The sequence below is a fragment of the Diospyros lotus genome, chromosome 12 (genome assembly GCF_014633365.1).
Source record: "Diospyros lotus cultivar Yz01 chromosome 12, ASM1463336v1, whole genome shotgun sequence".
Taxonomy (NCBI): domain Eukaryota; kingdom Viridiplantae; phylum Streptophyta; class Magnoliopsida; order Ericales; family Ebenaceae; genus Diospyros; species Diospyros lotus.
Window position 1 is genome coordinate 18,169,236 of NC_068349.1, and position 25,645 is coordinate 18,194,880.

A 25,645-nucleotide genomic window follows, 5' to 3' on the forward strand; every position below is an offset into this window, starting at 1 on the left:
TTCTTTTCTTTCTTTTTTTTTTCATTTTTATTCTTTTTTGAAAAAAAATAAAAATATTGGTTGTTAATAATCTACGTTTTCAAAATAGTGAAAACAGAAAATGGAAAATGGGCCAACAAAGAATTCAACAAAAATGTGTTTTCACTTGTTTCTAAAACAATGTTGCCATTTTTCAAAACTATCTACCCATTCTATCATTGTTATCAATATTATAATACTAGTATTATATTCATATTATTAGAATATTGTTATACAATTTCATATCTTATTAATTATAATATTATGTTTGTATAACATTAAAATAATAATAACCCTAATCCCTAATACAAGCATTAAAATGCTTGGGACAAGAGGGAATTTTATCATTAACAAAATTATTTACTATAATCCTTAAATCAAAAAGAATGTCTCACAACTAGAGGAAGAATATTCTAGTTCATTTACAAAAATAAGGAGATGTTTAAATTTATGAAAATTATATGGTGAGCCAGAGGCAAAGGAAAAAAAAATCAAAGTCTTTTAGTAGGTAAATAATGCAAACTATTTATTGTCATGTACCTAGGGTTTAGCCTAGGGTTTGGAGTGGAATTCGAAAGAATCCGAGGGAATTAAGACCAAGAACAGAAGGATTGGACAGAAATGGGGGAGATAATAGACCGAAATGAGGGAGAGTTGAAGACAGAACAGAGAAAGAGAGAGGTTAGAGAGAAAGTAGAGGGAAATGAGAAGGAATTTGAGAGAGAATTGATGAGGGGAAACCTGAAATTCAATTATCATTTATAACATATTTTACCAACAGACTTCAATAGCTTTATATAGCTACTCTACAGAAAATAACAAATTAACAGGAAAATACAACCAAAGGAAAACACAAGTAAAATGTAAAATAAGCTAATTACTATTTTAGCTCTAGTAAACCTTGGGTCCTGGCATTTCTCCCTTGCCTTAAAACATTTCTTGTCCCCAAGAAATGCCTCCACAGCTTCTAATATGCTTTTTCCTTCTCTTCCACAGGTTGGATGGTGCAATCTTGAAAAACTTTTGTAAGCCTAACATATTGTTAATAGCTCTTTTGGACTTATCGGCTAAAACAAAACCAAAAGCAACCACTCACTGGTTGTTGTAGTTAGTAGCTGAAACCTGTTGACTACTACTCACACCAATTTTCCCCATCACCGCTCATTTGATGTTGGCTGTTTGGAGTCCAGAGGAATGACTAAGGGGGTGTTTACCTTAGCGGTTTAACCCCTTATAAGCTGTCCTTTCAGCTTAAATGTTGTATAACTTATTTAGTTACACGTTTGTTAAAAATTAAAGTGTTTAAATGCTGTTTTAACATCGTTTTAGAAAAGCTCCCCCCCCCCCCCCCCAACTTTTCTCAAAATGCTGTTACCACCTTATTTCGTTGACTAAGTATTTTACAATTTTTCCCTCCAAGAACTCTAATATTTTCAACCCTCTGGCCTTACATAGTCTCCAACCCATCCTCGCCTCCAGCCCATCGTCGTTGCCTCCATCGCCACCTCCAGCTTCCATCACCATCACCCTAGCTCATTGCCGTCACCTCCATCGTCGCCTCCTCTAGCTCCTCCATCTGTCTATATATATATATATATATAACATATATAAATTTTTTAATGTCTATTGTATTAATATATTTTTTAATAATTATATATAATTTATCAACATCTAATGGTAAAAATTTTATCAGTTGAACATTAATTTATAATTTATTTTTATTAAAAAATAGTATTTTATGAATTTTATTTGTATTATTCAACAAGAAGTTCATTTTAGTCTTTTTATTAAGTTATGATAGCTTATCAGTTTTTTCAAACCAAACACAACTATATAAATGATAGCTTAGAGTACATTTATCCAAACACGTTATCAATTTAAACACTAGGCAGCTTTAAAGCATTATATAGCTTTTAAGTAGGAAGGCTTAAAAGTCATCTTAAAAAACGGTGTTAAGATTAGGAGCTTTTTAGATACTCAATCAATACTTTATTTGCCAATTCTTTCAACACTCCTCTCACCCAGAAATCAATTAACAACAGAAATATAAACTGTAAATACAAGAACATAATTTAAATGAGATAGAAATAACCAAACCATAAGAAGAGACAAGGATTTATCATGGTTCGAATTGATATAAATTAGTCCTACATCTAGTTGTAGTCCAAGAGCAATCCACTAGAATTTCAGTCTAGAATCAGTACACAAGAAACCCACAGAAACCCTCTCCTCTCTTTCTATCACACGAACACGGTGCCTTCAACCTGAGATTACAAAGAACTTCCTAACTTCAAGTCTTTCCTCTCACAGCAATTCTCGCATTTAGAAAGAGAAGAAATCAAATGATCAAAATGATCATTTCAGTTCGCCTATCTATCTTATTTATGGAGGGTTGGGCGGAAATTACAAGGGGTAAATTAAAACAACACAATGTCTATTCTACCCTTTTATGACCGACTCTTGTTTCCGGTTATATTATCAATTTGGCTTCTTCTGATTCTTTCTGAACTTCTAGAATATTCTCTATGCAAAACTTCAACAAACGGTAAACCAAACAGCCTCTAACTGTGCCCGTGACTTCCTTTAATAGTTCATCACCATCTAATACAAGTAAGGATGGCAGACACGCATCCATAGTTGCAATTAATGTATTCCAGACAATAGTGTTCTAAAAGGCGCTAGGCGCTAGTCGGGCGCCCGACTGGGGCCTAGCGCCTAGGGCGCCTAGGCGGGGCCTAGGCGGCGACTTGGAAAATAGTGTTTTTTTTTTTAAATTTTTTGATGCAATTTGATTTCAAGTAAACCAAAGTTGGAATAATAAGTGAAATAATGAATTTAAACATTAAAAAACTTTAAAAACAAACTGTTGTAGATTAGTACTGAGGTCAAGATGACAAAAACAACAATAATACAACATAAAGGGGCTCGGCGGTGGCAGAACAGAGAGGAGAGGCGGTCGGCGGTGAGGGACGCGGTCGGCGGCCGGTGAGAGAGGCGGTGCGGTGGCCGGTGAGAGAGGCGACCAGTAAGAGAGGCGACCAGAGAGGTTGCTCGGTGAGAGAGGCGGCCAGACAGGTTGTCGTTCCAGCAAGCAGCGGCGGCGGGTCCGGCGACGGCGAGGAGGGGAGCAACCGGTGACGCACCAAGATGAGACAACGAGAGGCGAGAGAGAGAGGAGGGGGGGAAATTTGAAAACGAAATGAAATGTAAACCTAAAGCTGAAGAAAAGTGTGGGGGGCGGAGGCCTAGGCGGTGGCCGCCTAGGGCTGCGACTGGCGGCTAGGCGGCCGCCTCGGCCGCCTAGGCGCGCCTGGAACCGCCTAGTCGGGGGGCCGCCTCCCCCAAAAGCGCCTAGGCTGGCGGCTGCCCAACCCGAGTTTTAGAACACTGCCAGACAAACCAACGACCATTCTCTATTGCAAAAATATATGCAATATCCTATAGATGTAGCGATTGAGTAATGTAGACTTGCTTTAGATACCCAAAATTGTTTGGGAGTAACAAAACTAGGAGTTGTTTCAACATCAATTCCTGTCATCACTCCATCCTTCATTACAATATACAAAAATCCTAATTGGTCAGCTAGATTGAGAACAAACAAAACAGCATGAGCTTTGTTCTCCATAACAGAACTTTTGGCTCCTTTAGCTATTTCCCTTACCTAAAACCTCGATAGAGATTTATTTGTTGAAGCCATACTCTCTGATATCTCCAAGTCAATGTTTTGCTTTACTGGCACAAAGTACCATAACCTTCCTTGAAAAATTGAATTATCCAACTCATGCAAAACCTTGTTTCCAACCGTAAAGGCTATTTCATTTCTTTTTCGTAGCTGTCCTCCAATTACAAGTAGCTTCCATATTTCCTTATCAAACCCACTTACCTTCACAATATTGGAAGATATCTCAACTAAGGATATATCTCCAATCATACCATTTCCAGTAATAGTAAGGGACTCAAATTTATTTGCCAGCTAAGAGCCGATTTGATACTACAGCTCACCAACTGGAATTTGAACAAATAAAACTGCAGAAAATTCTTCCTCTTAAGCTGTTTTCTGCTTGCTACCGCACACCCGAGATTTATCTTCAATGAATTTTTCCTCCAATGGTGTCCCAGTGTTAATTCCTGCAACTGCCCTTCCTATGTAAACATACTGATTGCATAGGAAAGGATGAGAAAGTTCCACAGGTTCCTCAATGGCTGAAACATGGCCTCCATCATGACCTTCACCACCAACATGATTTATAGTCGGATTATTGGATGAATCAATATCCCTGTTTGGAATATTAGAGGCATGAAAGCTATCTTCATAGCAGTTCTATCTCCAATATGATTTGTAGCCTACATATCACCCCAATCATTAGCTTCCTGCCATTGTAAAATGTGGTCTACGCGGATCTCCTTATCCAATCCCTTTCTATCTCCAGAATCTTGAGTTACCATTGACCAGTTCACTTCAATTTGTTCCTCAGATTCTTGTAGATCAGAATCCCACAAGAGGACTCCAGCACCAACTTTCTTACCATTAATTGATTTTTCAGCCGGAATTTCCTGATCCAATATAGGTAATTCGACAACATCTTTTTATGTTTGTCGAAATATTCTAGAGACTCACTTTCAACAATTTTCTTCTTTAAGAGCTCTCTGTTACAGTCGTTCAATCCTGATGATTGATTGTTTGAATCAATCATCTCTTGGTTAGATCTTCTGAGATAATCATTTGAAGCATCTCCTTCCGACTTATAGAAGAATTTAGTTGGAATATTGAATTGATGCTCCTTAGACAACATTATGAAAAACTCCTGCATCTTCTCACGTATAACACAACCTATTTCCTCGCACATTTCGCATATCACACTGCTTGTTTCCTCGCGCATTTGACTGAACTTATTATCAAATTTCATTCCCCATGTCTCATGATTTTGGCTAAACTCCTCATGATTTTTGTTCTATCCAACTGAAACTGTAGCATTCTTCTGCTGTAGTTGAGATTCAAATTGTTTCACACGTGCACTATCAACCGTGGCAGAAATCTCATGAGCAGGACAAGTTGAAGGCCAAGGAACAAGAACTTTGTACATCTTGAATTTAATACTGTCTGTGACCTAATCGACTTTGGTCTGATGCAATCTTAGAATTCGCCCAAAATTGACAGCAATGAACAACTTAGATCGTTAACAATCAAGGAGCAGGAGAAGTTGAAGGAATCCACCTCTCAACGGAATTCGCCTCTGGAATTACTTCATTAATTCTCCGTTATCACCCTGTAGTGACTGTGGACCAACTGCTAAAAAGTTTCCAGAATCCAACCGCTCGAAAATTTCTTGAAACTACCTTTGTCACAGTCAGAATTGAGGAATCAGCAGCTTGATAATCGCCTCTAGCACAGCTTCACTGAATCGCTTGCTAGGAATCACTTATCAATGGTCAAACCTTGATCGGTTGCTAACCAGAATCGCAGCCACAAGTCAGCCGACTCTGATTCTAGATCAGCTCCAAATTTGTCTCCAATAATCACCTAATCCATCCGTTCAATTGTGCCTCCAAAATTTGAGCCTAACCATTAAGAATTTGTCGAAATCACAATCGGATTTGTCTGGCCAAGTCGCCTTTAAATGTCAAGCCTTAGATATCAGCTGACACTCACCCCCTCGCAGCTTGTGGAAATCGCCTGATTGCTTTGTTATCTCGAATGCAGAAATTCACTAAAATAGTCGGAATCATTGCTAAGAATCCTTGGCTCAAAACAGTCTCCTAGTTCGTCTCAATCGTTGCTTCCAATTTGCAAACCTATTCCACCTTTGAAACAGTAATCATCGAAGATTCACAATCGCCTGACTTCCCTTCTGAGTTCGCCTTCCTAAAGCGCACACTGTCGCAACTGAGGACCGTTGCGATTGCCTTCCTAAATCGCACGCTGTAGCAACCCTCAGAAATTGATCAACTGAGAATCAACTTCCTGTGGTTCAATCGGCTCTATTTCGATCTATCTCTTCTATCTTTAACTCAATTCAGAATTCATGTGAAGAACCATCAGAAATTAACAACTAAGGAATGACTGCTTTGATTCCAAATTGTCATGTACCTAGGGTTTGGATTGGAATTCAAAAGAATCCGAGGGAATTAACACCAAGAATAGAAGGATTGGACAGAAATAAGGGAGATAACAGACAGAAATGAGGGAGAGTTACAGACAGAATAGAGAAAGAGAGAAAGTAAAGGGAAACGGGAGGGAATTTGAAAGAGAATTGATGAGAGGGGAAAGCTAAAATTCAATTATCATTCATAACATGTTCTACCAACAGACTTCAATAGCTTTATATAGCTAAGCTATAGAAAATAACAAACTAACAAAAAAATACAACTCGAGGAAAATACAAGTAAAATGTAAAATATGCTAATTACTATTTTAACCCTAGTAAACCCTTGGGTCTTGACATTTACTTTTTGAGGTGTTTAATGGAAAGATATAAATAAAATTGAAGGATTTGATTATGGTATTTATAAACTTAAAAAAATACCTATTACAGAGTCTCCAAAGAAGTTTAGTGAGAGGTTTTATAGAAGAAAGGAATGCATAGGTTATTAAGGGCATATATCATCAAGCAAACACATGTTACGACTCGAGGAGGAGATCCTAAAGCTTTCCATAATTGGATTTATAAACTAAAGGAGATGGAGAAAATAACTTTCTCTATTTTCTGTATATCTACTAAATACACTGATTCCTCTTTGTTCTTATAGAGGAAGAGTACAACATAATAGGAAAGTATAAAAAAGGAAAGAAGAATATACATAATAGTCCTAACATATACTCTATCAATCAAGGAGGTGATTTGGGGAATAAATTAGAGATAATAATTCCATTTCTACACTCCCTCTTAAGCTGACTTGAAGATATCTTTCATGGCAAGTTTGCTCACTAATTTTTCAAACTGGTTTTTGTGTAGCCCCTTTGTAAGAATATCAACAACTTGATCAATTATTGAAATGTAGGGCATACAAATTACCCCATTATCAATTCTCCTTAATAAAGTGTTTTTCCACCTCTACATGCTTAGTCCTGTCATGGAGTATTGGATTATGGGCAATTGAAATTGCAGCTTTATTATCACAGCAAACCTTAGCCGGTAAGGAAGCGGATACCCTTAAGTCTTCTAGTAACCTCTTTATCCACATAACCTCACAAATCCTGTGGGCAATTGAAAGATCAATTCATCATCTTTAGCACTACTTTTGGCCACCACGTTTTGTTTCTTACTCCTTCAAGTGACAAGATTACCTCTCACAAAGGTGCAATAGCCCGATATAGATTTTCTATCAGTAACACTGTCTGCCCAATCTGCGTCTGTATAAGCCTCTGTTAGAAGTTTGCATCGAGTAAAGCCTAGGATCAGTGAAGATAGTCAAGTCAAGCGACTATAGATAGGCGGTTTTATTTCCCAAACGTGATTCAGTTAGTTGGGGAGGGTTAAAACTGGTAATGTCAAACTCGGTTAAAATGTCTTGGGAGTGTCTGCCCCTTACGTCTATAAATAAGGGCCAAGGGGTAATCGTTTGAGTGGTGATGTTATGAGCGAGTGCAATTTTGATATAAGAGAGAAAAGGCTAGAGAATTGGTAGTCCTTTGTAATCTCGGTGAAAGTCAAGATTGTACTCGGCAAGAAGTCTGTTTGTACTAATCATTGTCTAATAAGAAAAGTTGCTTTCATGGGTGTTTGAAGGCTGGACGTAGGATCGTTTAAGAACGATCTGAACCAAGATAAAGACTTGTGTTCTTTTTTTGGTTTGATTTACATTTCTATCAATTTTCATATCTACTGTTTATTGCCTTAAATTCTATTCTATCAATTTATTCGTGTGTGTGCGAGTGTGAGTGTATCTTAAAATCAATCTAGTGTTGTTCCAGTGCTCCCTTGTTAACAGCCTCTATGTGAAGATGTCCACGTTTTTTGAAGAGCAAACATTTTCCAGAAGTTCCTTTTAGGTACCTTAGAATTCTGTAGGTAGCTTCAAAATGCTGTGAACCTGGTGAGTGCATAAATTGGCTTACTACGCTTACTGCAAATGATATATCAAGTCGAGTGTGGGATAGATAGTTGAGTTTGTTCACAAGTCTTTGATATTTCTCCCTTTCTACCACATCTTTGGCCTCGATAGGTTGTAGCTTCAAGTTAGTCTCGATAGGAGTTTTAGCTATTTTACACCCAAGCATTCTTGTTTCATTGAGTAAATATAGGACATATTTACGTTGGTTGACAAAGATTCCCTCCTTAGATCTTACAAATTCCATCTCAAGGAAGTAGTTTAGGGGTCCCAAGTCCTTGATCTCAAACTCATGTATTAGTTTCCTTTTAAGTTCTTCAATCTCTCCCCTATCATCACCGGTCATTATTATATTATTCACATAGACAATTAAACTAGCCCTTACAATCACTAGAGTGCTTGAAGAACATTGTGCGGTTCGCTTGGCTCTAAGTATAAGCATAGCTCTTCACTGCCTTTCCAAACCTCTCAAACCACTCTCTTGGAGACTGTTTCAGACCATACAAGGATGTTTTTAGATTGCATACCTTGTTGGTACTAAGGCTCTTCTCAAATCCAGATGGGAGGTCCATAAATTCTTCTTCCTCCAAATCGCCATTTAGAAAAGCATTCTTTACATCGAGTTGGTGTAGAGGCCAATCAAAATTCACCGCGAGAGAGAGGAGGACTCGAATAGAGTTTATTTTTGCCACTGGAGTAAAGGTCTCTTGATAGTCGATGCCATATGTTTGGGTGAACCCCTTGGCAACAAGTCTTGCCTTGTATCTTTCTATGCTTTCATCTGCCTTACATTTTACAGTGAATACTCACTTACAACCTACAGTTGTTTTGCCTCTCGGTAGCTCCACAATCTCCCAATTTCCATTCTTTTCAAGAGGATTCATCTCCTCCTTTACCGCAAACTTCCAATCTAGGTCACCTAAGGCATCCTGAATAGTTCTTGGAACATGCAGGTTAGAAATATTGGAAAGGTTTTATGGTGATTGGACAGTTTCTGGTATGACAAGTATTTGACAATCGGGTGTTTGGTACAAGATCTTACTCCTTTTCTAGTGGCAATGGGGACATCAAGATTGAACAAGTCAAATAAGACAGAATCTGAAGGAGTGAGTTTAGAGTTATCCTGAGAAGAAGAAGAATCATCATTCAAAGATGTTGAGTATTCAATTGTTAGAGAAATATTCAGATTGATAGTATTCTTCTAAGTTTGCCTTCTCGTATAAAATTGAAGCTCCAGTTTTAGATTATTTTGATCTGTTTGTGGTAATTCTCCCCCTAATACCATGTCCCATCATGCTAGGCACCTGTGAACTAAACACATAATTTTTCCTAATTTTTTGAACATATGTTTCCTTGAATTGTTTATCAGAGTGGAGTGGAGTGTTAATCATGCTTGGAAGAGAATCATGGAATTTTAAAAAAGTATCATCCTCCACATGACGATTCAAAAATTTATCTTCTTCCACAATAATTATATTTTCTCCCTGAAGATTTTTAGAAAAATAAGGTTGAGTCTCAAGAAAAGACACATCCATACTTTTATGAGTTTTTTTAGTCACAAGATGAAAGCACTTGTACCATTTTTATTTGGAGCATATCCTAGAAAAATACACTTTTCAGCTATGGGATCCAATTTGAAATGAAATATTTGTTGAACATAAACAAAACAAGTGCATCCAAAAACTTTTAAGGGTAACTCAGAATATAGCTGACACATGGGAAATTTTTTTTTTTTAAAGAATGTAAAGGAGTTTCAAAATTTAGAACACGAATGGGCATTCGATTGATGAGATAGGAAGTAGTTAAAATCGCATTGCCCCAAAGGTATTTGGGGATGTTCATAGAAAACATAAGAGCCCTGGCTACTTCGAGTAAATGTCTATTTTGTGGATTGATGTAAAATTCTTTTTTCTTTCAAAAAAAACCCCTAAAGATTCATTAAAATATTCGGTTCCATTATTTGATCCAAGAATACAAATTTTTGTGTAAAATTGAGCTCCAATCATATGAAAGAAATCATTGAAAATTCTAGACGCGTCTGATTTCTTTGCAAGTAGACCCAACAAAGTCTAGTATGATCATCAATAAAAGTTACAAACTATCTTTTGCCAGATAAAGTGGAAACCTTTGAGGGTCTCCAAACGTCACTATGTATCAAATAGAATGGTTATGAAGGGCAGTAGGGTTTTGAAATAAATTTAACATGATGATCTTTAGATAAATGACAATTCTTACATTGAAACATAGAAGGATCCACTCCTTTAAACAACTTAGGAAATAAATGTTTTAAGTAAGGAAAACTAGGATGGCCTACCCTAAGTTGCCATTGCATTATTTGAGTAGAAACAAAAGTCAAACGAGTACCACTCAATCTATGAGGTTTTTTATGATTGAAGACATCCCCATCCAAATAGTAGAGTCCGTTTATCTCTCTAACACTGTCAATTGTCTTCCCTGAGTTCTGGTCCTGAAAGGTATAATAGGAATCAAAGAAGATAACACGATAGTTAGAGTCTTTTGAGAGTTTACTGATAGACAAAACATTGCAGGCAAGTTTAGGAACATGAAGTATTGATTTAAGGTTAATACTATCAGAGAGTTTAATAAGACCTTTACTTGTAATAGGTGAAAGACTACCATCGACTATTCTTATTTTTTCACTAGTTGAACAAGCAATATACGAGTTGAATAGATGTGATAAACTGGTAATATGATTAGATGCCCTTGAATCAATTATCCAAGGAATTGATTTAAAGGAAAAGACAGGGCAAAGGAATTTCTACCTGAATAGGCCAATGAACAATTGGGTGTACCAGGTGATAGATTAGGCTTTAGCAGTCTCAGAAGTTGATCAATCTGCTTCTTGCTGAATGGTCCAGCTTCAGCTTCATTGGCAGTGGGTTGGGATTGCTTCTGTCTTGGCTTCCAGTTGGCTGGTTTTCCATGAATTACCCAGTAAGTTTCCTAAGTATGGCATGGTTTGTTGCAGTGATCACACCAAACACGAGGCTTCTCTTTAGCCTTTCGCTAACTAGAAATATGTCGTCCACCGGCATTAGCGTTAGCAGTAACAAGGCCATATTCTCTGTCAGTGCACTTACGCCATTGTTCTTCTTGCCAAGCATAACAAGTCTTCAGCTTTCTTCGAGCAGAACTTCTGAAAAAGCTTCATTGAGTGACAAAAGGGGATTTCTTCCGATGATCCTTCCTCGAACCTCATCAAACTCAACGTTGAGTTGGACAAGGAATTTAAACACCTGGTTAGCTTCGACCATTTTCTGATAATGTTTGCAATCATCGGGACTTTTCCACTCATAAGTGTTGAAGAGATCTAAGTCCTACCATATACGCTTCAAGGAGTTGAAGTATGTGGTGATGGTGTCGTTGGCTTGCCGAATCTCACCAAGCTTTAAGTTGAGCTTGTAGATTTGGGATTGATTGGCCAGATCAGAGAACATGGCAATGACTTCATCCCATAGTTCTTTTTCTATAGAAAAGCACATGTAGTTTGGGTTGATCTCTTCCTCCATGGAGTTCACAAGCCACATCATCACCTTTGAATTATCGGCATCCCAAATTTCATACATTGGTTCTTTATTGTCAGGAGTCGGTGTGGCACCAATCAAGTAACTGATCTTTCCCTGTCTTCGAATGTACGTACGGATAGATTGGGACCAACATAGAAAATTGGTGCCATTAAAATGAAATAGTAGTAATCTTTTACCGAGTGTGAGTCGGAGGAGACTTGAGGGACTCAAAACTGAACTTGATCGGACTGTGGCTGCTGGGTTGGAGTGGCAGGAGATGCAACGTCAGACGTGGTGGCTGAAGTGGCAGTAAGGACAACACTGATTAATTGACCAGATCAAGGTATCAACGAAGACTAAATTTGGGTGTGTCGACAAGCGAGGATCTAGTGGCCAACGATGTCAGACCAGAGCAATGTAGCAACTGAGATTGGCGGCGGCCAATGTTGGGCGACGCAGCCTAAGAATGGATGATGGCCGGGGTAGATATGGGTGTCAGTGGCGGCAGCTGGTGTTGGGTGGCGCAGTCTAAGGACAATGATGGCCGGATCTGAGGAACAACAGCTGGATCTGAGGGACGATGACTGATAGAGAGGTGGCAGCGGCCCGCGGATCTGGACAACGACAGCCAGTTTAGGGAGGTGATGGCTGATGTTGGGCGGCAGCGGCCTGAGACAGAAGCTGAGGGTGAGGCAGCGGCTGGTTTTTTGGGTTATGGCAGAGGGATGAAGGTATGGCTGCCTAGGGTTTCATAGGGATAGGCTGTGATTGAAGGGCTGCCTAGGGTTTCACAGTGAACAGCTGTGATTTAATCCCTAATTTCTGCTATGATACCATATAAACTAAAGGAGATGGAGAAAATAACTTTCTCTATTTTCTATATATCTACTAAATACACTAATTCCTCTTTGTTCTTATAGAGGAAGAGTACAACATAATAGAAAAGTACAAAAAAGGAAAGAAGATTGTACATAATATTCCTAACATATACTCTATTAATCAAGTAGCTGATTTGGGGAATCAATTAGAGATAATAATTCCATTTCTACATGATTATATCAAGGATTTGCACTAAGCTCTTACTATTAGATCCGATATACTTTATGGCACGTCACACCTGCAGGGAGGGGGGGAATTGGGTGTTTCAAAATTTGTGTTTTGTGAAGATTTTTGAATATGATTTATAAAACAGTGATTCTTTCAGTGTAAAGTTGCAGTGTAAAGTTTGAGGAAAAGAAAAATATGTAATAGACAAATGATTTAGAGTGGTTCGGCTCTTCCTAGCCTACATCCACTTCTTTAGCTCCCAGATAGAGATTTTCAAATCCACTAAGACAAACTTGGGTTACAACCTCAACCCAATAGACCAACTAGCAACTCAGCTAGCTCTTCTAGAACAACTGCTAGGAAAATCAAAATACAATGCAAGAACAACTCTCAAAAGGAATAGACCCTTTATGAAATCTGTTGAAGAAGACAAGATGGAAGAGACGATAATTCAAGTTGCTGTTGTTGAATAGAAACCGAGAGATGATGTGCAGTGATAAGGAATATTTCAAACTAAAGAGATGAGAGGATAAAGTGGTTCCATAAAAATAGGACAGAACTGCCACTCAAGTTTAAATTCTATCCCATCTACCTGTAACATATTTAAAATTGTTTTTCTGTACTTTATCCCTGTATTTTAGGAACAACCGTTGCCTAGCTCATGATGAAGACAAGTTGATTTGTTGATCTCCAAAACTTCCTAAGTTATTTCTACTTAGGTTATTTGTTTTGTTCAAAACCAGATTAGAGCAAGGCTAAAATAAGACTTACAATGGAAACAAGAAGCCTTGACAGAAAAAGAAAGATGAAAACAGTGAATCTCAAGGACAATGAAGAATTTGAGATCTAATTTTCCAAATCTGTAAGCCCAATCTCTCTTGGCCCTTTTTTTCTACTTTATTTCTTTAAAACATCTCCTAATTAAAGAGATTAGCACCCCTTCAAAGTCTTCTAGCTGTTGGAGACAAGATCATGATGAAGACAAACCACTTTCAGCTGCTACTATAGTGAAACGGTCATCTTCAACCCCATGCCCTACTGAAAACTTCTCATGATGTATATGCAGAGATTAGTTGTATTTTTTGTCAAAAAGATGGTATGCAAACATCAGAGAGAAGTTAGATAAAGATTAGGTAAGTTATCCGAGTGAAATGATGGCATTTGAACAAGTCAAAATTCAAATGTTTGAATGTGCAGGTTACGATACTCGAGTATCATAGATATTGTAGTCAAGTATCGTGCAAAGAAATGTTTCAATTGTTAGATGAAAGCTTCAGGTACTCTAGTATTTTTACTCAATTCTCGAGTTTTTTTTTTGTTGTTGAAAACCCTCTCTGTGCTACAATACTTGAGTGTCGTATTTTTGTACTCGAGTATTTTTTGATGTTGCTTAAGACTCTTTCTATGCTTATAGTGTAATACTCGAGTATCATTTTCCAATACTCTTTTGAGTATTTTTTTTACTGCATCTAAAACACTTTGTGCTATAGTGTAATACTCGAGTATCATTTTTCAATACTTGAGTATCTTTTGATTGCTGCAGTGTAATACTCAAGTATCATTTTCCAATACTAAGTATTTTTGACTGTATCAAAAATACTCTCAGTTTCTTCTTAAAATGGTTGAGTAGGAAAATGCTAGAAAGCCCGACGGGGTTATCGAAAGGGGGCAAAAAGACAATTTTGCCCCCACGCCCTGCTCTCTCCCTTCCCCTCCCATGGATTCCCCCCCCCCCCCCCCCACTCTGTATGTCTCCCCTGCCATGGCCGCCACCTCGCCTCATTACCGTCGCCTTGCCTTGCCTCGCCTCCTTCGCCTCTCTGCCATCGCCGCCTCGCCTTGCCTCCAGTCGCTGCATTGATTGTCGGCGAGGCGGCGATGGCAGAGAGGCAACGGAGGCGAGGTGAGGCGACGGCCATGGCAGGGGAGACGCACAAAGCAGGGGGGGCAGTGGCCCGCTTTGCAAATTTGCAAAGTGGGCGGGGGGCAAAATTGTCTTCTTGCCCCCTTTCTGTGAGCCGCTCGGTAGGCCCGTCGGGCCTTGTAGAACGACTTCGTTGAGTATTATTTTTTAGTTCTTTCCAATACTAAGTATTTGTTACTGATAGTCTAATACTCGATTATAAACCTAAAATACTTTATTACTTTTTCATCTAAACCTCAAGTACGAAATTACTTGTCTTCTAAACATCAAGAATTCGATGTTGAGATAATCCTTATTTGATCTGAAATTTTTCATAAATAGAGAGCTTGATTAAATAATATATAAGAGCACAAAGTTGTTAATATCAGTTACTCTTGAAGGGTGGATTCAAACTTATAGGTTGCTAGATATGTTACACATTGGAGGGAGAAAAATTTTAAGAGGTGGACATTACTTTTATATATCTGCATATGATTTTGTTCCCCTTCTGCTATATTAAGGTGAGATGGGTAATATATTTATAGCCATTATGTTCAACACTTGGTGTGTGGACCTTTTTGGTCATGCAAACTTTTTCAAAGCACTCATTAGTAGGATTTTCTGTTTTGATTGAATGCAATGGACACTATAAAGATTTTTGACCCCGATATTTATTAATTTCTTTTGCTCTTTGTTCAAATATTTCTGAAAATCTGCTGTTTTATCTGTTCTTTTTTGGAATTTTCTATTTGAAGGGTCACTGTACTCTATGTTTCACACAACCAGCATTAGTATAACTTGTTTTAACAATCATACTGTGCTCCATTTTAAAAAAAAATTATGCTGCAAGAATGTGGCTCATAATGCCAAGTTAATGTTGTAACAAGGTCTTTGAATGTTTCTCCCTTTTTTATATGATTTTATAATGACTCCATAATCAAAGTACCTTTTGTGATCTTGTCTCATTTAACCTTTCTGGATGTCCCAATTATGTTGAATCAATTCTGCAATTTTACATCACTACTTTTATAGCGCAACATGCCTTGTGTTGTAAGTCTATCCTTGCAGCACTTGGTACCCAATCTCATGTCTTGCTGTGACTGCAACTGCTTACCTTTTGTGCTATTCTAAATATTTGTCACAGTTTTTGGTCATTCTGTGGTTCATTGGAATTATTCAGAATTTATCAATCTGTCTAATACTTATTCTTATCTTTATCTCAAGTATATCACAGCATCATTCCTATTTTCCTCTTGATCATACTTAATCAACCTTTTTATGCTGCTTCATGGTACTATTTTTATGCATGTTTTTATTCCACCTTTTAAAATTTGTCATATGGTAGAAGCAAGGTTGTGCAATGCTTTCTCATGTATGGTTTACAAATTGGAACCTTCTTTCAGTATCCAAAATTCAGTCAGCTGGCAATTGTTGGGCCATAGTATGTCCTGCAAGTCTTTAAAAGTTGAAACTATTACTTAGCCTCTTCTCCTCTTCCTTCCCCTATTTTCTTTTTGTTTCCCTTTCCTTAAAAAACATTATGTTTTTGTGTCCTGAAAACAAACTCCTATTGATGAAACACTTGGATGAATTATAAATGTGGTGTTCTTTAATTTAACCAGTACTGTGGACAAAAGCTAGTGCCCATACTCTGCTCTACAATCAATTCCTAAATAGTTCCTAACTGAAACATTTTCTTAGAGACATTCCATATGGAAAATGAGGAGAAAAATGAAAGAAAACAGAAGTAATAGCATTAACTATGACGACAACAGGAAGATAGAAATTAGATAGAGCTGTGCTATGCCGGCTTCAAGATGAATTTCTTAATGTCAAATTTGTATGCACGCTTTATAATTTTTCAAGTTAGGTGGTGATCGTATTAGCTGAATTCATAAATTTCATCTAACATAATCTATGGGGAAAAATTAGGTCATATTTCCAGAGAAGCATTTTATGCAAAGATTGTTTACCCCTTCCCTCGCCCAGAAATATGAAGAACTTTACCAGGAGAATGGTGTCAAATTCGTGAAGGTATACTCTCTCCTCCCTCTCGGCCTTCCATTTGAGTAGAACTTTACATATAATAGCATTTAAGGCTGGTTTTTCTTATTTGTTTGATTGTCAATAGGGTGTCTCTATAAAAAACTTGGAAGCTGGTCCTGATGGACATATAGCTGCTGTTAAACTTGAAAATGGGTCAACAGTAGAAGCAGACACGGTAAATCATTGTTACATGTTTGTAGATATTCTTTTCTTGCATTTGAGAACAAGATAGTGAGCCAACAAAAGGGAAACTTTTTATGCTTCTCTCCATTGAATAGGTTATTATTGGTATTGGAGCTAAACCTGCCGTTAGTCTGTTTGAGAAGGTGGGCTTGAATACAACTGTTGGTGGAATACAGGTCAGATATCAAGAAGTTTATGTTCATTTTTATCTTGTTCAAACCCATGCCTGCTCTTAGAGGGGTCAATTTTCATTTATGAATAATTCTATGTTATTAATTCTGTCATTCTTATCTATTGCTGCTTCTGTTATGATTCTATAAATGCTCTACCTGATTCATTTAAGGCTTTTGTCACATTCTTTTCCAATGTTTTCACCTCCTTCACATTGGAAGGCCCTTTGACTTCTAGATAGGACATGTACGGGTACAATTATTATATCTTATGCCTTCATGGATGTTGATCTTTGCTTCTGCTTATTTATTGTAAACAATATTGGAAGTGTTTTTTATTTTATTGTGCAACAAAAAAGAAATCTGTTCCTTCATTCTAATTCAGCCATGATGTTTGTGCTTTCTGTTTGCTGGTAAAAACTGTAACAATTACACCTTTGCTCTTAAGGTTGATGGTCAGTTCCGAACGAGTATCCCAGGAATTTTCGCTATTGGAGATGTAGCAGCATTTCCATTAAAGGTATAAAATTTTCAAATAAAGAACCAATTTCTCTGTTTCCCTTTCCTTTCCCAGATTAAGCAGAGAGAAAAAAGAAAATGCAACTTACATGATATTCAATCTGAGCAGATGTATAACCGTATTGCAAGGGTTGAACATGTTGATCATGCTCGCCGGTCTGCCCAGCATTGTGTTAAAGCATTACTGAGTGCACAAACTCACACGTATGCTGAAGCCTCTTCTTTTGTTGTTTCCAATTTTGTAGAACCTTTAATTTACGTGATGTTACTTGTGCTGCTGAAGCATCCTTAATGATTTATTTCCCTGCATGCTCTCTAGGTATGATTATCTACCATATTTCTACTCAAGGGTGTTTGAGTATGAAGGAAGCCCAAGGAAGATATGGTGGCAGTTCTATGGGGACAATGGTAAGGATATTGCATTAAACTTGAGAACATACTTTTGAACTCGTTAGTATGTCGTATCTTCTGCTTTGTACTCATTGTTATTCTCTTACTGAGCAGTTGGGGAGACTGTTGAAATTGGGAATTTTGATCCTAAGATTGCTACTTTCTGGATAGACTCTGGTAATGCCATCTGTTCATTAAGGCTACTTTACCCATAAATACCTTGAAGCTGAGACCTCTCCTTCTACCAGCCATTCCATGTCTATTAGTTTTGTATTTATTGATCAAAGACTAACAATAAATTTATACTGTTCTGCAGGTAAAGTAAAAGGAGTCCTCCTTGAAAGTGGAAGTCCTGAGGTACCTCCTGTTATGAAAAATTTGGCATCAATGTTTTGAACTACTGTTCTCATCACAGTATATTTTCTCAGAAAATATGTTCCAATAATTGGATAACTATAGAAGGAATATTAATGTTGTGCCATAATAAAAAAAACATCAATGCACGCTCATAAGTTTTGGCCAGATTGAAAATTGTTTGTAAAGACATCAATCACAACCAGAACTTAGGGTGTGTTTAATAGCATGGAAAATGTCACATCCAAAGAATTAAATTCCATCTTTGGTGTTTGACACACTATATTTTTCATGAAATTGAATTCCACAATCATTAAAGCATGTTTTTGACTCTTTTCCATGGAAAATTCCATCTAGGGGGAGATGGTTTTCGTTTTCTATGCAAGTTGGAAAATGTTTTTCTTTCCAATTAAATGCTATCAAACACACCCTTAGTGTCATATAAACTTCCAATACTAATAGAAGTTTTTATATTTATCCAGTAGATTAAATGATTGAGATCAGCTGATTATAACTTTTTTAGTTCATTTACAACTCGTATTTACTCGGGGACTTTTTATATCATTATGAATTTTATTCTATTTATTATTTTGGTTCCTAGATTCACATCATTATGTACGTACCTGAATACCCCAACCTGTACGGAAGTGTCACTCTTTTAAATATGGATTCATGAATATTGAGTACTGAATTTGCAGAATTTTTGGGTCTAGCTTCTTGCTATCTTATTTCTCCTCTTCCATGTTGCTTCTTTCTTTGTCTCGAATTCTCATAGTCCACCTTGGTCTTTTATGTATTTCCCTAATTCTCTATTATGTTTTCTATTTAATATTTTTCCTTCTGTCCACACTATTGGTCCCCTATATTTTTGTTATATACCAATCAAATATGATCCTTCTACAAAAGTAAACATGCGACATGCTGGAAAGTGGCATATGTTTTATGTTCTATTTGATTTGCTTACGTAAAACTGAATTTGCTGGATGGTGTTCTAATTGCTTGCGTTATTCCATTTACATGTGAACTAATAATGCCTGACCACGTGGTTGTTGAAGGAATCTCAACTTCTTCCTAAGCTTGCTAGGAGGCAGCCTTGTGTTGATAAGACCAAACTCCAGACTGCATCATCAGTCGAGGAAGCCCTACAAATTGCACAAGCTTCTCTCCAGGATTAAGCTTCTCGACAAATTGCAACCGTTGTACAATTCTGCTGCTGCTTGGATGTCCATCTTGAATAAAGTTTTTTGGGGGAATTATTTGGATCACTGAGAGAGAGAGAGAAAGAGAGAGAATCTAAATCAATAATTGTGCGAGTGGAGAAGAAACACTGAAAGGTTTACCATTCTGAAGTGAGTCTCTAAAGCCCTGAAAATATTGTTCCTCTAAGTTTTCAATCTCAATGCAGCAGCAGCAGCTCATAATAATGTGGTATCCTCTATCAAGCTTGATGTTGAAAAGTTTTCATCAAATAATTTGTTGTCATTATAAATAGTCAATCTTATATTTGAGATTCGTTCTGATGCCTCGTCTCTTATAGTAGTTTTGTATCTATGAAGCTAACACGAAACAAAACATCACCAAACTATCTCTAGTTTTGGGCACACAAATAATATATATGGGGCTTGAGAATTCTCAATTAAGATTTTTGGATTTTACATCAGAAAATTTAGTTGATGAGATGGATAAACTATATCAATTTTGTTGATCATTGTTGAGAAGTGGACCCTTTTTGAAAAATTAAACTTTTTATTATTTAATCCAGTAAAATACTTTTTATTTATATAATTGTAGAAGATGATATAGATATGTACGTTAAAACAAACAGGATGGCAATTGTATTTGTTATTTGTACCCACACACCACCTTCTTAAACATTATAATGAAGGTCTAGTACCTCAATTATAAAAAAAAGAAAAACAGGTTAAAAATGAAAATAAAAACTATTCCATCCTGATGAAGATGACAAAAACACTTAGGTTACGTTTTTTTTGCGTTTTTAATTTTTAATTTTAAGTTTTAAATTTATTTTTATTTTTTTATTTTGATAGTCTATTTTTAAAAAATTAAAAATGTGTTTTTTATCATTTAAAAAAATTATTTTTTAAAATAAAAAATTAAAAAATACTTTTATTTTTAATTTTGTGAAATATTATTTTATGATATTTTATTCAATAAATTTGATTATTAAATAATAAAATTAATTTTTTAAATAATTTTTTTATTAAAATAAAATAATAAATTTAATTAATAAATTATTGAGATCTAAGTAATAATTTATATTAAATATTATTATAAATAATATGTATAATATATTATATATTATCTTATATTTTTAATTATAATACAGATATATTATATTTTTTAAAATTTAAATAAATATATAATTTTATTTTTACAATTTAAGAATTTTTTCTTTTTTTTTCCTTTTCTTTTTTAGACTCAAAACATAAAAAATTGATTGTGTTTTTCATGTTTTGGACTTAGAGATTATTTTGGTTGAAAATAAACATTTTGTTGTTTTGGATTTTTTTCACAATTTTTTTTATTTTTAAAAATAATAAAATAAATGTATTTTTATTATTTTATAGAACTGAAAACTAAAGCAGTCTTATTGGGCCTTAATAATGCGCTATTGTACCGTACTGCACTGTACTGCTATGCTCCTATCATTTTGTAAATTTGTGAAATTAAAATGTGCTGTGGCATTATATTAGGCTTTAAACAAAAAGACTAATAATATTTCTTCTTTCTTACTTTTCAATACTCATTCAAAACATAACTTTACATCCCTTAATGTCTGAAACAATTTTTTTTTACTCAATAATTTCTTTTTCTTTTTTTTTTTAATTCTGACCAAATGTTGCAAACAAAGACTCTCAAAATCGCTTTTATTAAAAGAAACGTATAATCCCACCAGAGTGGAGTTGACGTTAACAAAAAAAATTTGAAATTATTTAAATGATGTGACTAAATCTTTAATTATTAAGTTAAAATGTGTAAGTTTTACCTAAACATGGCCACGATTCATGAACCGCCGGTTCCGGTTCAAGAAATCTTTGAACCTGAACCGAACCGCCCAAGGGCGGTTTGGGACGGTTCGGTTTCGGTTCCGGTTCGTGCCGGTTCGGTCAACGGTTTGGACCGGTTCGGTCAACGGTTCCGGTTCCGGTTCAAACCGAATTTTTTTAATTTTTTTTAAATATTGTTGTATTTAATTTTGGTCCTTGTTCTGTTGTTCGGTTCGGTTTGGTTTCGATTTTTAATTGTTAAATGTAATTGTAAATATAAATATTCTCAACTATATTTTTAATAAAAAAACACTACTAAAAATTGAAGAAATATAAGTAATAATTTCATTAAAAATAATTAAAACAACTAAACAAGTATGTAATACAAGTAATTAATTTTTACAAATGTGAAAAATAAAAAATAAAAAATAGAATTAGACTTAATTTCATTAAAAAATAATTACAACAAAAATGTAATACAAGTAATTAATTTTTACAAATATGAAAAAAAATAAAATATGGACTTGGATCCTACGCATCTTCATTGGAGTCGGAAGTTGCCGTTGTTGAACCATCATTAACCCATTCGTCAGATGATGATGAATGGATAAGTTCTTCTTGACGTCGCATGTTAGCTCTTTCCCAATCATCGAGACAAACTTGAGCTTCCAATGATTCTGGAGCCAATCTTGATCTTCTTTCGTCCAAAATGTTGCCTCCACTACTGAATGTTTGTTCAACGGCTACAGTTGAAGCTGGAACTGCAAGAAGTTGACTTGCAATAATTGCAAGAGTTGGAAATGTCTCCTTGTGCCTTTTCCACCACTCCAAAATTTCAAAATTTAAACCTGTATCATCACCAAACTCAAAAACCGTGGTTAGATAAGTTTCGAGCTCCGAATGTGAGCTCGATCTAGGTTTTTTCCTCCTTTGGTCTAAAAATTTATGACCCCATTTCATTGGTTGGGAGGAAGAGTAATGCGAAGCCATGGATGGAAATGATTCTTCACTACTAGGAGCAATAACATATGCTTCATATAATTGATTGCATAAAGTTCTAACCTTAGAAATTATAATATTCACATCAATTTCTTCATTATTTTCTAATCCTAACAACGAATAATAGTTAGACAAACACTCAATTAAACCATCAAATTTACACCTAGGATCAAATACCATAGTAACAAGAAAAATTTCAAGAATAAATTGATAATAACGTAACCATTTTTCTCTCATTTCTAAAACAGCATGACAAATTTCTTCAACATTAATTCCTTCCATTAATACACCAGTCACATTCATTGCTTCTATTAAAAATTGATGTGAAGTTGGTTTATAAACACTACTAAGTGTATGAGTAGCATCATTAAAAATTCGTAAAATATTCAAAATTGAACTACAAACATTCCACATAGTTGGAAAAATAGGATATTGTGGAATATAATTTGCTGCAAAAGAACACAATAAATCTTTATATTCAAAAGATTGATTAAGTAATTTAAAAGTTGAGTTCCAACGAGTAGGGACATCTTTTGAAAAACGTTTTGGGGTTTGACCATTGGAGGTGCAAAAATGTGCCCATGCTTTTGCAGTTCGAGGGTGTACCCAAATATAAGAAATAACATTTCTAATTGGATCTAAATAAGAATTAAGTGACTTAATACCATCTTGAACACATAAATTTAAAACATGGCATGCACATCTAACATGAAAAAATCTTCCACCAAAATTTGGTTGGCAAATTCTTTTCAATTCATTAATAGAAGCAGTATTAGCCGATGCATTATCAAAAGAAATTGAAAAAATTCTATTAACTAATTTATATTCTTGTAAAATTTGTTGAATTAATCTACAAATATTTTCAGCATTATGACTTTCATCAAAACATCGATACGCAAGAATTCTTTTTTGTAAAACATAATTTTCATCAACCCAATGACAAGTAATACCCATATATGAATGAGTTTGCCAATGATCACTCCAAATATCACTACAAATAGAAACATTAATATTATTGTTTTGAAAATATGTTATCAATTCAATTTTTGAGTTTTTAAACAATCTTAACAAATTCCTTTTCAGAGTATTTCTAGGAATTGATTTAAAACTAGGATTAACAAAGTTTTGATAAAATCGAGTAAAACCTAATTTTTCACCAAAACTAAAAGATAAATGATCAATTGCTACCATTTCAGCTAAACCAGACCTACAATTAGCTTCATTATAAAGAAATAATTGAGGAGAGTTTGAAGAGGTAGCAAACCCGGATATTTGTGTTTGATCGCGGCTCAATCCAACCTTGAGCGGGTGCTTTGTTTGCAAATGTCGGGCGAAAGTACCATATCCACCTCCTTGCTTGAATTTGTATACCTGATTACAATAATTACAAGATACATCAAATTTACCATCTCCTTTTGGTGTTTTCTTGAAATAAATATTAAAAATATCAGAAGTATAAATTTTTCCACCTCCCTTTTGTTGAGTTTCACTCTCTTGTGTTTGAAAATTTTGAGTTTCAAACTCAACATTTTCAACATTTTCAAAATTTCTACCTTCACTTGCCATTTTTTTGAAAAAAGTATGATAATAAAAAAATATAATAATGATAAAATAATATAGTAACAAGTAATAAATAATTAACAATATAATTGAATAAATTGATAAATAACAAAATGAGAAGATTGAAGAAATTGAAATTGAAATATTAAATGAGAGACAAAATTGAGAGAATAATAGCTTGAGACTTGAGAGAGAGAGAGAAAGTGTGAAAAATGAGTGGGGGAGGGAGGGGTATATATAGATAGGAATTATAAAATTAAAAAAAAAATTAATAAAATTGGAATTGGACCGTTGGGGGGGGGGGAGGGGTGCTGCTAGGGGGGAGGGGGGGTTGTTCCGGTTCCGCGGAACCGGAACCGCGAAACCCGAACCGGCAGTTCCGGTTCCGATTCCGCGGAACCGGCGGTTCCGGTTCCCCGGAACCTTGAACCGGAACCGGACCGAATTTCGCCGGTTCAGTCCGGTTCCGGTTCCAATTCGACCGGTTTCGAGTCCGATTCCGACCGGTCCGGTTCTGATTCGAACCGCCGGTCCGGTTCAATTTTAACCATGACTAGTTTTACCCAATAATTGGTGTACTGAGTAATTTTCAGCGAAGTAAAGGGGGACTGGTGACTCATCCGTACCGGCTCTCCGCATGCTGCCACGTGCCCGTCACACCTGAAAGTTCCCGAAGGATCCTCCTGTCTTTCTACATGACTACATCCACCCAGAGGCAGAGGCCAGAAGGACGCCCCAATCTTCGCAATAATTGCAGGTACGAACAGCATATCCCACCGATCTTCTTACCTCTGCATCTGAATTTACCATCTCTACTTCATTTTTTCTAGTTTTGTTTTTATTTTAGTTTTTGGTTCAGCTCTATGCGTGTTTGTTTGGGATTTTCTTTTGGGTGATTTTCTCTCCACCGTTGTATTGATGAAATTCGAAGCAGAACGATGGCAAATCCTGTCAAAAGATTCAGAGAATTGATAGGTTTAACAGTTTGCAAATTTAATTTCTGGCATCAGAATTGAGAGAAGTATATATTGATTCAGTTGAGGGAATGCGTTTTCTGGGTTTATTATGAACTGGGGGAGAACATATAGAGGCTATGTTTGGAGCTAGGGCTTTGTGATGGAAGGAATTCGGGAATAGTGAGTTGTTAGAACATAGCAAAAGGGACCGTTTGTTTTCTACAGCTGAACTTAGGAGCTTTATAAACACCACCTCTCCAATTTTGCTCTAATTCAGAGTGGGTGTATTTCAATAGTGGATTGAGAATCACAGTTAAGTGTAGCTCTGATTAGAAGATTTGATGTGGTTGTCCTTAATTTAGTATATCAGGGATTTTTATTTAAAGCAATCAGTCCAACTTCATTGGGTGGATGCAGATATGAAATTATCACAACCATTATGGAGCCGAGATTTGCTGTCCTAAGAGGCTGTTCCCTTCTTTGTCCACCCAATAAAATGCAGTCACATTATTTTTTATTAAATAATAATTTTTTTAAAAAAATTATAAAATTAAATAAAAAAAATTATAAAATCACAATAATAACATATATATATAATCAACATATGTCATTTATAATTTTTTTGTTTAATTTTATAACTTTTTTAAAAAAATTATTATTTAATAATGGGTGATTGACTACATTTCATTGGATGGACAGAAAATGGGACAACCATCTCGGCTTACCATTATCACATCCTCTCTTTCATGAACTTGCCTAAAGTAGCACCCTCTGTACAGGGTACAGCTAGCTGCATTATCTGCAAGACCACAACTGTTCTGAGAAGAAAGGACTTGCTTTGCTTCCCATATATTTTTTAGTTAGAAATTAAATGTTTCAAGACTTATTAGGTCCCATGGAATAGCAACTCAAAAGT

General features: G+C 35.8%; 1 protein-coding gene across 1 annotated transcript in view; it reads left to right on the forward strand.

The window, feature by feature from the left end:
* Positions 1–19,726, forward strand: part of LOC127787379 (monodehydroascorbate reductase, chloroplastic/mitochondrial) — a 39,300-nt gene extending 19,574 nt beyond the window's left edge. The window contains exons 9-17 of the mRNA XM_052315397.1: positions 16,477–16,578; positions 16,676–16,765; positions 16,869–16,949; positions 17,392–17,463; positions 17,572–17,666; positions 17,782–17,870; positions 17,967–18,029; positions 18,169–18,209; positions 19,262–19,726. Coding sequence (XP_052171357.1) covers positions 16,477–16,578; positions 16,676–16,765; positions 16,869–16,949; positions 17,392–17,463; positions 17,572–17,666; positions 17,782–17,870; positions 17,967–18,029; positions 18,169–18,209; positions 19,262–19,381 — 753 coding nt within the window. The 3' untranslated portion in view covers positions 19,382–19,726. The remainder of the gene's footprint in view (positions 1–16,476; positions 16,579–16,675; positions 16,766–16,868; positions 16,950–17,391; positions 17,464–17,571; positions 17,667–17,781; positions 17,871–17,966; positions 18,030–18,168; positions 18,210–19,261) is intronic.
* The last annotated feature ends 5,919 nt before the right edge of the window (positions 19,727–25,645 follow it).